Raw genomic sequence first — 17,016 nt, 5'->3', positions numbered from 1 at the left:
ATGTACATTATATTACTTATTTGTAATTAGTACTATACATTATTTATGAGTTTTATATATGTTATTATTATTATGCATTTTATTGTTATTGAATTATTATTATTCCAAAATTTGTAATATTTTTAATTAATTATTATTTATTAATATTAATTAATATAATATTATTAATTAATAATAATATTAATAATAATAATAATTTTTAAAAAACTGGAATAATGTGCTTCTCAAACAGGTCACTAATATTATTATTATTAATTATTATATATATTAAAATAAAAAAATAAAAAAATAAAAAAACTACAAATGGGAAGCGGTTTGGCGCCAAAACTGCTTCACAGCGCCAAACCGCTTCCCATTTGCACTGCACATAATGTTATGTGAAGTGCAAATGGCAAGCGGTTTTGGCGCCAAACCGCTTGCCATTTACCCCAAATGGGAAGCGGTTCTGAACCGCTTGCCATTTGCTTGGCAATTGGCAAGCCCCCTAAACCCATGCGGTTCAGACCCGCTTCCCATTTGGGGGTTTAAACCGTTTCCCATAATGTTTTTTCTACTAGTGTAAGAGAGTTAGAGAGAGAAGTAAGAAAGTGAGAAATGTTGGTCGGGAAGGAAAAAACCGTATTTATATATTAGGGGTAAAATTGGAATTTCAAGACAAAAAGGGAGCGTTACCCGGTAAAATGGGAGCGACAAATAACAACACCCAATTTTTTTTGCTGAACTGAAATTATTTTTTAGTAATTTTTTATTATAATTCTTCTTTAAGATAACTGAATTTTATTGAAGTGAACTTATTTTTACTGCACTGAAATTATTTTTACTGAACTGAAACTATTTTTACTTAATATTATTTTATTAAGGTGAAGTGAATGTGGCTTAAATTAGATGTACCTTCGCTATTGGATTCACTAAAAAACAAAATATATGATCGAGTAATACTCTTTGTAACTACTCTCAATATGATTTTATACTTTCTTCACTTTTCTTATATTTCGTAAAAAATATGAATTAGACATTTAATTATACTATAATTAGTTATATACACCAGGGTGTACTGTTCACCCAACTAACTTAAGGTTTTTTTTGCTTTTCATTTGATGATAAAATGAAAAATAATCATCAGATGAGAAAAAATAGTCATAGGTGTACGGTACACCCGGGTGTGTATAACATTTTCTCATTTATGGGACGGAGGGAGTAATATTTTTTTATAGCTAGGTAATAAAATTGTTAATTATTGTGACTTGAAATCTAGTACGATAATGGCAAAGGATCGACTTCAAACACACATATCTCTCAATCAAAAAGTGATATCAAGGTGATTAAGTTAAAGATGATAGCTAGTTTCTAGAGCTCTCTAACAGTAGGTCATATGCCCAATTCCGATAAGAAATGAGTAAATTATGGTGGTTCTACGAAGGACTATCGAAGTTAGGGAAGAGACACGAATGTGCCCTTTATAGCACGTCTGTGCCTGGTCGAGTGAAGGGAGATTTTGCTTCTTTATGGGTAAGCTTATGATGGATACTAATGGTGATCCTTAGAGAATAATTTAGGGTTTCTTTATGGTTTCCTTATGCTATATAAGGAACTATTGACTAGACAATTATTAAGTGCTTATATTGATTAGCCTAGCCAATTCAAGTCATTATGTAACCCCAAACCAACTATATATTCTTTATTGAACAACTGAACAACTATATGTTTATTCTGCCTTTTTTTTATAAAGAAAATCTTATGCACGGAGCATATTGCATCCGTCTTCCGGGAAAGGATTACATACGGCAAAGGGTACCTAGATTGAGATGTTGAAGGAACGTAAGTGGTAAGGCTCTTGTAGTTTTTAGTAATATTTGGTAAAGAAACAAGGCGAGGATAGTTTTGCAAATTTTGAAGGAGCTAAATGTTGGATTTACTGTGGTTCAAATTCTATAAGCCTAATCAACTACTTCTAGCACTACAAGAATTTCTATTTGGATACTCATTAGTTAAGGAAAATTAAAACGTTCCTATGCACTACAAGAAATGACTTCCTGGTATAATTGTCAAAAGTAATACAAACTTTGAGCGATCTTTTAAAACTATGTCAAAGTTTTAATTATTTTTAAAAAAATACAAACTTTAAGGGATATCTACTTTAAACAAGTTATTTTACCTACAACTTATTTAACTGATTATTTTTTTTTTATTTATCTTATAAAGTTGTTTAATAGTTTTAAAAAATAATACAATGTCACGTGTTCTATATAAGCTATTCATGAGGTAACTAATCGGTTTTAACTTGTTTAAAGCGGATAACCCTCAAAGTTTGTATTATTAAAAAATAATTAAAAATTTGACTTGTTTTTTGCAGATTGCTCAAAGTTTGTATTATTTTTGACAATTTCTCCTTCTAAAAAAAGGAATGCTGAAATTAAACTCATTGATAATGTCAATGAACATGATTTTCGGAAGAGAGACAACATAACTACCCTAGTAACGTAATTGAAGTAAAATCCGTAAAAACAAAAAAGAAAAAATGGGCTTGGTAAATTTTTGGGCCCTCTTATTGTTTGGGGCCATGTGCTAGCGCACACTTTGCACACCCCTACCTAATATTTGTCCAATTTTGTTCAAAGTGTCCATACATATATACATATTCTGAGACCTTAAAAACCATCTAAGTTCTAATGACGAGACCAAATAACGCCTAGTGCCTTAGTTCCTTAACTCCTACAAGCTAAATAGCTAATGCATTCATAGTTCACACATAGACGAAATACATGACAAAGTTACCACCAATTTACAAGGGAGGGTGCCATAATAGTAATGTGGCTTATTGTTTGAGACCGAGCAGCCGAGGTAATACGTACTACGTAGTTTTTATTAACTTTGCTTTATATTTAGCTTGAGATCCTTGGCAGAATGGTATGCAACTCATTTCTCTTTATGCCAATCTCTTTTATACTTGACAGTATTAGTGCTAATTTATCAAATATGACCAAGCCATAAGTAGTATTTCATTTATATTACTACCTCCGTTACTGGTTATGTGCAACAATTAGACATTTTCCCTCTCTGCTTTATGTCAAATTGTTGCACATAACTTATAACGGAGGTAGTATTAAATTCTGTCCAACCCAGCCAGTTAACAGCAGCAATTGATCGTAATTCGTAAGCTCAAGACTCAAGTTTTGTTAGAAAGCCATTGCTTTTCACTACGTGATCCCTCATAAGCTCTATCTGGTATACCCGGCGAAAAAACAAATGATGATTTTGTCAAAGAACATACAACCAATAATCTTGTTCAATAACTTTGACATTAGTTTGATGTGGACTTTATTAGTTTGATTTGTCAACTTGTTACTTATTACGTGGTTCGTGCTTGCTTATCAGTCTATTATCAGATAATGAAATGCGTTATACACAAATCTGTCTAAATTTATTTGATTATGATTGATTCTGTTTGAATGGAAGTAGATTAGACTTATTAAACCCTTGTTGAAACTTCAAAGCTGAATTAGTTAAACAAGACTAGTAAGTAGTAATAATAATAATAATTATTAGACAAGACTAGTAATTATAATCACAATACATTTGGCTTTTCGAAGCATCTATAGGTAGAAAAGGCTTATTAAACCTTTATGGTCCGTTTGTCGTCGAAATCATGGTGATTCTAATAAGTAGACTACTAGTAAATGATAGATACAAAATGGAACAGTCAAAACCAAAAATTAAATATTTTGTGTAGATTTAAAAGAGCTTGATCCAACATAATATTGTTGCTGCACAAACAATAATATCAGATTTCTTCTATTTCATCTATTTTTCAATCTTGTAAGAAATCATGAAAACAGAACCATATCTTGCTAGTTCTGCTTCAGCCCTCTTGAAGAAACTCGAGCCTTATAACCCTGACAAGCCAAATATCCAAAGAAGCTCTATCAAAAAACAGATTCCAACTTCTGTTAAAAAATTAATTACTTCACTTGCCCTCATCCGTTGCATTGATAAGATACAAGATAAGAACCCGGAGTATTATGATCAAGCTGAGCTGCCAGAGGACCTCCTCAACGATGTCAAGGACATTGTTTATGATTACAACAATTTGTCAGATGAGATTGGGATAGAATGTTTTGTGAAGAAGTTGCAGCAGTGGGAGTATTTCTCCAACTTTACTTATGATGTGCTCGATGAATTTGAATGGAGGGCTCAAGATGTCAAGAAGGGGCGAGGAACCTGCATTGTAACAGAAACAATGAGCTTATTTCCGGGACTAAAACTCCATTATCTTGATCTCCCATATCGTATTAGGCCTTGTTTAGTCTATTGCTCTATGTATCCGAAGGGTCACAAGATAGTGCGTGAAAATCTTATAAATCTGTGGATGGCTGAGGGGTTATTATGGCCCCCTTCATCATCTAAGGAAGATCCTGAAGATGTTGGAAACCGCTATTTTGATGAGTTGCGGTGGAGGGGGTTCTTTGAAGAGCCGGTTTTTGCATTTGGTAGTACGCGTGAGGAGGAAGAGGAGGAACGAGTTATTTATAGTTGTGAGGTGCCTGACAATACACATTACTTTGTGAAGAAAATCGCGGGAACAGAGGTTTTTAATGTGTTTGGCAAGCAGAGATATAGCTCCTTGGAAGGTCTAAAATCGACCAGGAGGCTCGTGTTGGACAAAGATGGTTTGTCTGAAGAAGACTTTCTTAAGGGCCATTGGAATGATCATAGGGTGAAAGCATGTGTATTATTTGGGGCAAAGCCTCAAATAAAGGACAATTTCCTTGAGGAGATCACTTGGAGGTTTGAGAGGTTACTCGTATTAGATTTATCTGGAACCGAGTTCAAGGAGCTCCCACGATCAACTAGAAGACTCAAGCACTTGCGGTATCTAAGCTTATCGAGGAATGGAATCATTGAAGCTCTTCCTTACAGATTGTATGAGTTAAAGTATCTTCAAACATTGGCTCTTGACAGCTGCCATCAGCTGCAAGAGTTGCCTTCATATGCAAGTGACTTGACACGGCTAAGAAACTTGTATTTGACCTCAAAAGATGCCATTCTTTCGGAGACCATCCTATCAAGGTGGAGCTCTCTTAGAATCCTCGAGCTTATTCATTGCAAGCGGTTAGCCTCCTTATCATCGGAGGGTTTCAAGAGCCTTATCACATTGAGGAAGTTGCGCATCTTTGATTGTCCAAGGTTAGTTTCTCTTCCTGACACTATGAAGTACTTGACTCACTTAAAGGAGTTAATTCTTCATAATTGTCCTGAGTTAGATCTAACTGAGGGCGAAGCCATGGAGGAATTACTAAACCTTCGGTCTTTAGAGATCATAGGCCTTCCAAAGTTGGTTCGGCTGCCTGTGGGGCTTAAGTCTGCCAGTACACTTCACTACTTCTTCATCGCAAGATGCAGAAATTTATCAGATTATTCGAGAGTGCTTACATATCTAACGTCACTTCGAAGATTCTACATTTATGATTGTACAAATTTGACTGAGTTACCTGAAGGCATAGCAGTTGACTTGCAAATGCTGGATATCAGGGGATGCCCTGAATTGAGTAAAAAGTTAATGTTCGAGGGTGTGGAGGAATGGAATGTGATATCTCACGCGCGTGAAGTTATCATTGATGGACAACGACTCCATGTAAGTTCTATAATTATAATGTCTTGCATCATTAGTATACTTGGAGACAATTTAATTATATCAAATTATCAATACCTTGATTATATACATACTAGTAAGAGATATAGCATGGATTTTACCCATCATATAATTCTAAATTGTTCTTCCATTTGTTTATTATGTATTGCAGAAGAAGTCAAAACATGCTTCATCATCTTCAACAAACAACACTACAAAAGCATTGAATTTACCTAAGTGTATCCCCTTCTTCAGCTTGAAATTACAAACTCTTGGAATTGTAGAAGACTACTGTGAAGGTTCAAATCTTTTTCTTTCTTTTTTTTCTTACTTGAAAGGCATGTTTGGTATGTAATTATCTAAGATATACTAATAAAAATTGGAGAAACTTGAAAAGTAACTTTTGTTGGTAGGTAACTAGTTTGAGAAAATACAAGTTTATCAATATGATAAACAAAATTATCATGTATTACGGCTTCTATGTAACTTGAAATCCGTATTTTTGTTTTAAGGAATGAAATCCATAACTGGCACAAATATTTTGTTTTAAGGAATGCAATTTGTATGTACTTTATGCTAAGAAAATTTGTCATGTATTACGGCTTCTATGTAACTTGAAATCTGTATTTTTGTTTAGTGAATTGTAGTCTTTTTAATCATGAAATGAAAAGAACTTCAATTGTTCAATATCCAATTTTCATTCTTTTTTGTGTGTGTGTGTGTGTGTGTGTGTGTGTGTGTGTGTGTGTGTGGGAATTTTCAATTTTACTTGGTAGTTTGCTAATGTACTAACTTTCTAGCAATTTTTCGTTGTACAGACAACAACATTCAAGAGGAAACGACATTGCTAGATCAACAACAAGAGCCTCGGTTGGAAAAATGCAGTGAATCATCCATCAAAACACGAGCTCAAGATCTATTTGCAAGACTGAGAGATTCAATATTCACACAAAATTACAAGAAAAGAATGTTAAAATTATCTGAGATAGAGAGTCCTACAAATGTACCTCCAGCATCTCATTCCAGTAGCCTAGATCAAGTAGAAGCAAAGCTCTTTTGCTCTCTTTTTCCTAAGGATCACGAATTCGAGAAAGACACAATGGTTCAGTTATGGATGGCAGAAGGTTTTTTAAAGAATGAACCTTTGGAATTTCAAGGTGATCAATTCTTTAACACTCTCTTATCAGAAGGATGCATCCTAGAATCAAGAGTTGACAATCTAACGGGAAAGACAAAGTACAAGTCCAATGTTGGTGATGAATCTACAACAAAGATCGTCGACAAAATGACTATGTTAGATCATATACCTAAGGAATCCATGCATATGGCTTTGGTATGTGACGACATTAGTGAAAAAGCTTTCGAAAAGCTTAAGGAATTTAACAACTTGAAGACACTCTTATTCCTTCAAGACTATGGCTCTCGTATCAAGCAAATTCCTTTTGAGTTATTCTTAGCTTTAAAAAGTCTACAAGCTTTAGACTTGAGTGGAAGTTATATCACTGAGTTGCCAAGTTCAATTGGGAATGCAACAAAATTACAATTTCTCGATCTGTCAAAAACCCTCATTAGATCATTGCCTGATACCATTGATCGCCTTGAAAACTTACAAACTTTGAAGCTCATAGAGTGTGTGCATCTTTTTGAACTACCTAGAGGTATAACAAAGTTAACCAACCTTCGACACTTGGAATTTGATGTCCTTGGTCAGTTAACTGTAATGCCTAAAGGAGTCGGGGCTCTTTCTGCTTTGAGAACTTTATCAGGCTTCATTATTGATGGCAAAGAAGGTTGTTCTAATATTGGAGAGCTCAAACTTATGAATAACCTTAGTGGAAGCCTTTGCATATCGGGGTTAGAACATGTAGAAGATCCAGAGGATGCCAAGAAATCTTCTTTGGGTGATAAAATTAACCTTAAGAAATTAGAGTTGAGGTGGAGTGACATTGACCAAGATTGGACACATAAAGAAACAGAGGTATTAGCACATCTTGAGCCAAGTACAAGCTTAGAAGAGCTACAAATACTTTGTTTTCCCGGTGTTTCATTTCCATCTTGGGTAGGCCATCCGTCGTTTCACAAACTTGTTAGCATAACCCTCCTAAAATGTAAGAACCTCTCCCTTCCTCCTCTAGGAAAGCTACCACAACTCAAGCATCTCGAAATTATTGAAGTAGATAACGTGGCAAAGATTGATCGACAATTTTGTAGAGGTAGTAGTACTAAGGATGATGTCGCGTTTCCTAGGTTGGAGAAGCTAGTTGTTGATGGCATGTTTATACTAGAGACATGGGAGGGAGTTAATGATGGAGATTTTCCTAACCTTTCCGAGCTTAGCATTAAGTTTTGTCCTAACTTGAGTACGCTCCCAATGCTTCCTCATCTTCCTCCTCTCAAATATTTAGAATTAAGCAATTGTACTTCACTTGAATCAGTGCCTGATGGGAGATGTCTTATTTCTTTGGAGACATTGTTGATCGAGGATTGCCCTTTGATCGAAAAAAAGTGTACAAAGGGAGATGAGTTTCGAAACAAGATACAACATGTGTTAGATGTGTGGATTGATGGTTTGGAAGAGGACATGGGATTAACCTCTAAAGAGGTTGAGATGAGACCAGCAGCTATAGAAGTTGTTCATGATAAGAAGTTGGAAAGGGTATTATATCAAAATACTTCTACTCCTAACCTTGTTTTTTGACTTGATCATCGTCAAATATAAACTTCCTCTGTTACACAAATATTGCAACATTTCCCTATTCACGTGCCTTTTCTCTTTCTCACTTCTCATTACATGAGTCCCTATCTTTATTTCTCTCTATCCCTCTCCTCTTCTTAAAATCCGTATCCACTCCCCATGTTGTAATATTAGGGGAACGAAGGAAGTATATGTTTGGCCCTCATTATCGACCATAAATTTTGAAAGTGAGCATTATATATGTTGTTGGAGTGAGCTTGGAGAATGTTAAGTACAGTCAAATGTATAATAGACATATTATTGAGGGAATCACGGATAAGTATTTTTTGCTCAATTTCTCCATTTCTCAAAAAAGAGATTTGAAGACTTTTTACACCCTTAATTTGTCAAGCTCATTAATACTTGATTGAGGTTAAGGGTGCACTACATTATCTTTTGATCTGCAAATCAGCTTGTTTTTGAATGAGTATATGGGCGCTGGCAGCGGCCAATGGTGCTATCTTCGTGACTTAGCCGCGGGGCTTGGCTTGCTATTAACCTTTAACAAAGCCAATGCTTCACTTTTTTTCCTGGCTCGCCATTCATATGCATCACCGTACCAAGCTTTGGAGTTCAACACTGCTTTGAGTTAGTGAAATGTTTTGTTGGTTGCCTTGTATTTTCTTTGGTGAGAGTTTGTATCTAAGGTTAAACCCTTTGTAAAAATTTGTATATAACTGCTCATATATATTATGGTCCAAAATTGATGGTAAAGCATCTGTTATCCTTGATTAAAGACAAATAACTTTTTTTCCATACAATTTAAATATGATACAAATTTCAAATGAAGGTGAGGGATTTCAGCCTATGATATGTCAATGATGTCATACATATGCTCTTGTTTAGGGAACCCAACTACTCATATGTTGATAAATCAGAGACAAATTATGTAAATCGGATCTCAACTAAGCTCTGATACCATGATAAATCATAGACAAATTATGTAAATATATTCTTTGTATTCTCCTCCCTTCATGATCACAATATACACAAATATATATAGCTAGGTTAACAACCTAAAATTTCCATAATATTCTACCGTATCTTTTCATAAGATATGCTACCTAAATATATCACAATAATATCCTAGAGTATCTAGAATATCTCCAATATATGTATTCAAATTGGATTTCATCAAACTGTAATGTGTACAAGTGTCTCTTGTTTCTAAAATTTCTAATGCTATGAAATTAGTCTTCCGATCCCAAATATAATTTTAATCACAAAATACCATCGACAATATTTAAAAATCAACCAAAAAAAGGATTGTAGTATTTCAAAGGAACTACAAGTTCTACAAAGAACTATCCTTTGATCTATTCAGCTGTTCAAAATTTCTCATTCCTAGCAATATTAGTTTACTACTTAAATATTGTCCTTGCTCTTTAAATACAATATAGCAAATTAGAGTTTGAAAAGTAATATATTGACTTTGTACTTGCACAATACTTTATTAGCCAACTATTTCAAAGGGACTTGCACAATAATTTGTACAATTCACAGTACACCATTTTTCCTTGTAAGAAATACATGTACGCGGTATGGATCGGAGTAGTTTTTTCAATTCTAGACTAATTGACTAGGATTATCCAGGCGCATATTCGATCCTCTCCTATTCTAAAATTTTCAAGTTTGATTGTGGTTTCCATCGAGGGATATCTATCTATAACTTAATTATAACTAAAATAAAAACTGCTTTCATTACCACTGTACACATGTCAATTTCTCATGAAAAATTTTCCAAATTACACTGTGAACATCATTTAACCAAAAGCGTATTATTGATATTTCTCTTTCCAAAAACCCATATTTTGTGAATTAATTATTTTATATTGTATTGAATTTTTTATTCTAATTCGTGAGGAGTGCTAATCTAGTACTTATACAAATTGATTCCTTCAAAGCTTGCCATTTCTTTGTTGTGCCATTTCTTCGTTAATTTAGTACATGTACGCACTAACTTATACTCCAAAAAAAAAAAAAAAAAGGCCAAGATCATTAAAATAGACTTCAAAGTCTACGCTACTTTTCTCAAACAAATGTTGTGGGACTATTATTTTTAACTTTCTTCGTTTAAGGCGTTTCTTAGATCCCCCATTACGCCACTGTCACATACTCAAGAGTTAGTATTATATATTATTGGATCACGATACTCCATACCCAATATGCTTGAGTTATTTTGCCTACACTTTATGTTATTTTGCTTGAATCTTGTGTTAAATAGAAATTGCGCTTATATTCTAATCTTGCACACAAATAAATTAATAGGACATTTTGTGAGAAACTACCTTTTAAAGTATTTTTTTGCAAGAAACTACCTTATAAAAAAAATGTTGTAAAAAACTACCTTATAAAAGCTAAATGTTGTAAGATACTACCCTTGATCGAAAAGTGAGAGTTGACTTCCGGCGTTAACCTAGTCATGTGCCGGTCACGTGACGTTGAATTCATCTTTCCCAATTTTCCCCTAAGTTTCCCCGAGTCTATCCATATAATACCCAATATGAATTAAATGTCATGTGACCGGCACATGACTTGGTCAACGCTAGAAAAATTTAGTCAACTCTCACTTTCCGACCAAGGGGTAGTATCTTACAACATTTAGCTTTTATAAGGTAGTTTATTACAACATTTTTTTTATAAGGTAGTTTCTCGCAAAAAAAATTGCTTTAAAAGGTAGTTTCTCACAAAATGTCCAAATTAATACTATACTACAAAAGTATTGAAAACACATTTAAATTAAACACCTTTTAAAAAAATTTGCACTTGCAATTTAGAGTAACGTCCAGATTATTTACTAATTTATTAACTAAAAAGGAAAGTGATTGCATTTAAATTGAAAAATCTATAATGGAGAAAGTAAATGGAATAATCAGATTAGTAGGACTTTTTCTTGAATGACAATTAAAAAAATAAAAATTTGAAAAAAGTGTACATAATAGACATGCTTAAACGTATGTTCTCAATTTAGCTCCTGGGTCGTCTCATCCATATATTCAAGGTAGTCACACAAGAATTCGGAAACTTTGCAAGCCTCTGAGTCGTCAATTTGCTGTCTTATAATCTCCAGGTAATCAATCACTGCCTAATATTACCTCCAATAATGCTTTGAATTGTATGTAATTTCTTTCACTTTCAAGTATTTTCTGTCATTGATCTATTCACTAATAATCAGTTGATTGAGCTACATTACATACTATGAAAAATTATTTGGGATATCATCTATAAATTGGGTTTGATTTCAATCACAATGCCTTTAAAAAAAAATATATATAGAAATGGATTTTTGACGAGTGGTTTAAAATTACTCTATGATCTATTGATTGCTTGGTTAAGAGAAATTTGATCATACCATGATATTGTGACGATTGTATTGATACATTGGGAATTATTGCAGTCTTACTTTGGTATTGACTTTAACATTACATAAATTTAAATGTAGTGAATTCAATTTAGAAACTTTTCTTCTTTATTAGATTTTGAACTTAGGTTCACTGGCATATAAATTCATATCCTTACAAAAAATAATACTCCCTCCATCCCCAAAACTTTGACCCTTTTGGTCTAATTTTAGTCCCAAAATAGTCGACTCATTTGTATTAAAATACCCACCAATTTACAACAATATTTGTGCAAAATTAGCTTCTCCATATAAAATTTTGTTTTTTCCATGTATTTTTAATACTTTCTCTTTATTTTTTTTATACAAACCTCATGTAAATTTATCTTTCCAATATGTTTTTATTTCTTTTTATTTAAATTTCTTAATAACCGGAAATCAACCAAAAAGGTCGAAGTTTTGGGACGGAAGGAGTAATAATAATAATAATAAATGTTATACAAGGTATACAAAAGCATAAATAAAATTTGTACACCTAAAGATAAAGTTGTTTAGTTGTTGATGGATGCACGCTCAACCTTCACCTTTCCTTAGTAGGCATCACATACACAAACCCCTTTCAATATTGTTTTTTTTCCCCTCGCAATAAGATTTAATCTAATTATTGGCTCTGTTACATGTTTTGATGTTCATAAACGTGTTTTAACAAATATGTTAATGATTAAAATTGTGTTATGACAATTGTAAAAGTCAAAATGTTGCATATGAATTCCGCATTTACCAATCATATATGTTCATAGTTTGAGTACAGTCTAAAAATATACGTAGTATATAGATATTGCTAATTGTTGATTGTTAGCATCCTATGTAGTCATATGTAGAATGAAATGGATACCCATTTACTATTCCCTGATTTTTGCAACCTCCGTGTTCATATGCAGAAATCGTCTCATTATGGAGTATGCTGCAATTATATCTCCCTTGTTGAAGGCACTGATTGACATAACTCGAAAACGGCTTAGTAATCTGAGTAAAAACTTGGATTACGTTAAACATTCTGCTGAGGAAGTGCCCGTGCTAAGAGCCCTTGTCAGTAAAGCAGTTGCCCTGCTTTATAACAGGGATCACATCTTGCAGTTACAAGTTGACAACTTTGATGTGCAAGAGCAGGTGTATATCATCACCAGCATCTGCTATGATGCAGAAGATGCAGTCCATGAGATGGAATTCGAGAGCATGATGAGCGCATTGGAACCCGTTACTTGCAGAAGTGGTGCGGGGATATCTGTAAGACGCAATCATAATAGGATCAGGGATCTTACAAAGAAACTAGAAGATGCAGTGCAGAACTTGCAGAGCCACCTTCAGTCAGTCCAACCTCAATTACCGGGGCATGAGAATAATATTCCTATCGATTGGTTTCTGCCTCCTAGTCCTGATTTGCTTGTTGGAAGGAACGAGGAAATTGAGGGCCTTGTTACGGAATTGACATCCCCTGAGAGGCAATCTCTTGGTGTTACAATAACCGGAATGAATGGGATTGGAAAGACGGCACTTGCACATAAGATTCAGAATCATGCTATAATCATGGCTAGATATCCTCTTAGACTTTGGGTTTCTCTTTCAGGCCCTTTTAACCCACAAGAAGTGCTCGAGGAATTGGTAAAAGATTACATAATAAAATATAAACGTCAGCTAGATCATGACCTTGTGCGTCACAAAATCACTAAAATCCTCCAGAATAACAAGTGGTTGATAGTTTTGGATAACTTGTTAAATGTGACGTCTAAGGAAGTTTGGTCTCATTTCTGGTCTATGATTCATAATTTTCCTCAACATGGAAAACTTATCATTACCACTGTCAATCGTGATGTTGCTCTTGCTACTAAGACTACTAGTCATCGGATGAAGTCTGTGCCAAACCTCGTTTGTGAACTACTGATCACAAGGATGCTCAATAAATCACGTGATGTTGAGTATGTTAGCACACTCGCTCAAATGTGCCATGGCTTCCCAAGGGTTGCCATCATCCTCGCCAATCACTTCAATAATGATATAATAGACAACCAAGAAGATCAAGGGGGTACGTTGTTGAATAGGGACCTGTGGGAAATCCAAGATTTCAAGAGATTTTTTGTAATAGCTCTTGCGACAAGTTACTCTATGTTGGAACCACACTATGTAAAGATGTGCTTCTCCTATTTCTCCCTCTTCCCTCCCGGCTATCATTTCAAAAGGGAGGACTTAATCCACTTATGGATTGGAGAAAGGCTCCTACGATGTCAAAGCAGATCAAGCTTGGAGAACATTGGGATGGACTATTTTCACACCCTTTGGAAATGGTCTGTCATTCAAGTGTCAGAAGACTCCAATGAGCAGAAAACATATGAAATTCACAAATTTACTCACATGTTTTCTGAACTTATTGCTTCAAAAACATGCCTCCGCTTGGATGAAGATGTGGAAACACGTCCTTGGGACATTAGTATTCGTCATTTATCCTTGGTGTGTCGAAAGCTACAACGTAGCACTTGGAACAACATTCTAACTCTCAAGGGGCTGAGAACATTTCTCCCACTATGTCCTATAAACATCGGTAAAAGCAATCTACAGCATATATTGAAGAATTTAGTTTACATTCGAGTTCTTTCCCTCAGTGAAAGTGATGTTGCTATTCTTCCAGAGTGCATAAAGATGTTAAAGCTCCTTCGATACCTTGACATATCAAAAACTCAAATAGTAAGTTTGCCAAATTCAGCAAGCCAACTTTACAACCTACAAATTCTGAAGTTGAAAGGCTGTCCAAAGTTGAAATCATTACCCAAGGATTTCAACAAATTGCTTAGCTTACGACACATAGATTGGGAGATAGCTGATTTGAGACGTTTGACATCAATGCCATCAGGCATTGGCAAGCTCACTTGTCTTCAAACACTTCCTTTATTTACAATTGGTAAGACAGAAGGACATACAATCAGAGAGCTCAAGGATATGAATCGTCTAAAAGGCTCGATTTACATCAAAAATCTTGAAAATATCAAGGATGAGAAAGAGGCGGCAGCAGCAGAGTTATCTTGTAAGACTTCTATTGAAAGGTTGGAGCTCGAGGTAAGTAAGGACAGGATTGTTGGTCGAGATGTTTTCAGGTCCCTCGAACCTCCCAACTCTGTCAAAAAGTTGCACATAACAAATTATAGTGACCCTATGTTTCCAGAATGGCTAAGCCATTTACATAAGCTGGAAGATCTTTACATACAAGGGTGGCATTGCAGCCGACTGTCATCTAGTAGCATTCGATTCCCTCAGTCGCTACAAACACTGACATTGAAAGACACAACATTACCAAGGTTTCTTTGTTGCCGGGCACTGGATGGAGTTGATGCCACTGATACACCCCACCTTCACCGTCTTGTCATCAAGGAATGTCCGAATCAGACCAGCTTGCCTTCTCTTGAGCATCTGACATCATTGACAGATTTGCAAATCAGTGAATGTGACACACTTGGAGTGTTACCAGAGCTACCACCATCACTCAACAAACTTACCATCACTAATTGTGCTTTTCTGAAGGAACGTTGTCAGCGAGGCGCTAGTGAGTGGCCAAAGATAAGGCGCATTCCAACTTTGGTGATTGATGGTAACTGCATCATAACATCTTATGACACTTTCATGGTATGCATTATTTCACCCATCTTTTATACTTCCTCCGTTCTTTTTTTATTGCACCATGAGGGATTTCACGCTTGTCAATGCATTACTTAAACTATTAATATTTTCAATTATAATAAAAATTATAAAAAGTTGATATTTAAAAAGTAAATTTTTGATACGAATCTAACTAGATCAGTAGATCCCACACGATTATGTTTTTCCTAATGGATAAATAACAAATAATGGTCAACGAATATTAAGTGAATAGTGTAAAAGCCTTATGGTGCAATAAAAGAAAAACATAGGAAGTATACAATATACTTTTAAAGTGGATTAAATATAACTCTGTTAAAAACAATGATTTTGTTATAAAAAGATATTTGTATGTTTTTTTCAAAAGGGAATTACTGAAGAGAGTCCAGGATACAAATCACTTTGGACAAGGGTCAACCAACTTTTCAGGGCAGCTTAATCATGTTTATCAGGTTCATTTTGCAAGCTCACAATGATCAAGTACTCAAGTAAAACATGCTAGCTAGTATGTTATGGTGCCACTATTAATCTCGTTTAATTTGGTTGTAGTTTGTCATGCTATGCCAAGATCACGGAACTTCAACCATTATGACCACGCGACACGTGCTACATACCTCCTCCGGTATCTCTTCAATTCATAATTTTATGCACAAGTTGGAGCAAGTAGATCTCCAATCACTAGTCCCATATTCCCAGATCATTGTATGGCTTCACCTATTACCAATTGGTAGACAATGTGACCAATTTCAAATTATGTCTAGCTTGTTTTCATTCAATTTGTAAGTAATTTTGGTGTCCAATACACTTCATAAGCGTGCTACATGTTCTATTATAATTATTTTCCAAAACTTTAAAATAAGAGTGAAATATGGCTTGCTGTTATTTAATTTTCAATCATAAAAAGCCTAGTTAATTCTTTGGCCACTAATTAACAAATGATAATTTATAAGAATATCTTTTTTTTTACAAAAGCTTAAACAACAAGAAAAAACTAACTATATGACAAAATTAAAGGAGGATAGACTACAGTTTGTCGTCGTTGCAAGAACGTGCGCTCTGTCCACCAGTGTCTGATCTACCTTTAGGATGCTACACCCATCAAAACTGTTGCTATTTTCCCGAATGCGAGCGACTGTTTATCGAACTGAAACATCAGAATCCTGTGCATCCCGAAGACACCTAACAACTTCAGTAGAATCCATATAAATAGTAATTTCAGAAATCGACCTTACGATAGCCCATTGTAACCCTGCCAAACAGGCATTCATTTCTGCATGCAGAGCTAATTGAGGAAGGCCGCATGAAGCCCACTCTAGACACCCTTTTTCCCCGTACTGCCGAACCTCCGGACACCAAACCATACCTGATCTATTAGTGTGACTGTTCCACGAGCCATCAACCAGAATAACTGTTGGCCCCAGCAAGTTACCACTTCCCGAATCCTGCAACACAATGCAATAAAAACTCGGCGGGTAGTCGTTCACCCATTCAGGTGGGTGCAAGGAGCGAAGGTTCCAATCTTTCTTCACAGTAAAGAGACTGTGTTGGCGAAGACCTTCTGAAATAATTGTCGGTGTCGATAAAGCAACAACATCATGCGTGCTGAAGACCCTGTGATTACGCGCTATC

The 17,016-nt window shown here is 35.0% G+C and overlaps 2 protein-coding genes across 2 annotated transcripts; both read left to right on the top strand.

Annotated features, from left to right (window-relative positions):
* Nucleotides 1–3,705: 3,705 nt before the first annotated feature.
* LOC110714979 lies at nt 3,706–9,071 on the top strand. The gene is made up of 3 exons (XM_021893534.1): nt 3,706–5,632; nt 5,802–5,928; nt 6,448–9,071. The coding sequence occupies exons 1-3, from the start codon at nt 3,827–3,829 to the stop codon at nt 8,325–8,327; spliced, it is 3,813 nt and encodes a 1,270-aa protein (XP_021749226.1). The 5' UTR covers nt 3,706–3,826; the 3' UTR covers nt 8,328–9,071.
* A 3,586-nt stretch (nt 9,072–12,657) lies between these two features.
* LOC110714837 (putative disease resistance protein At3g14460) lies at nt 12,658–15,826 on the top strand. Its single transcript, XM_021893389.1, has 2 exons — nt 12,658–15,375; nt 15,755–15,826. Exons 1-2 carry the CDS (start codon nt 12,658–12,660, stop codon nt 15,824–15,826), a joined length of 2,790 nt encoding a protein of 929 aa, XP_021749081.1.
* Nucleotides 15,827–17,016: the final 1,190 nt, after the last annotated feature.

Source organism: Chenopodium quinoa, unplaced genomic scaffold (genome assembly GCF_001683475.1).
Source record: "Chenopodium quinoa cultivar QQ74 unplaced genomic scaffold, ASM168347v1, whole genome shotgun sequence".
NCBI lineage: Eukaryota > Viridiplantae > Streptophyta > Magnoliopsida > Caryophyllales > Amaranthaceae > Chenopodium > Chenopodium quinoa.
The sequence above is the reverse complement of the archived record's forward strand: the minus strand, read 5'-3'. Positions and strand labels throughout refer to the sequence as shown.

What these genes read in the sequence shown, in the direction of transcription:
- LOC110714837 (XM_021893389.1), top strand. Translation starts at nt 12,658, where the DNA reads ATGGAGTATGCTGCAATTATATCTCCCTTGTTGAAGGCACTGATTGAC. An exon ending in CATCTTATGACACTTTCATG is followed by an intron (nt 15,376 to 15,754) that starts GTATGCATTATT and finishes TTTTTTCAAAAG; the next exon opens with GGAATTACTGAAGAGAGTCC.
- LOC110714979 (XM_021893534.1), top strand. Translation starts at nt 3,827, where the DNA reads ATGAAAACAGAACCATATCTTGCTAGTTCTGCTTCAGCCCTCTTGAAG. An exon ending in TTGATGGACAACGACTCCAT is followed by an intron (nt 5,633 to 5,801) that starts GTAAGTTCTATA and finishes TATGTATTGCAG; the next exon opens with AAGAAGTCAAAACATGCTTC. An exon ending in TGTAGAAGACTACTGTGAAG is followed by an intron (nt 5,929 to 6,447) that starts GTTCAAATCTTT and finishes TTCGTTGTACAG; the next exon opens with ACAACAACATTCAAGAGGAA.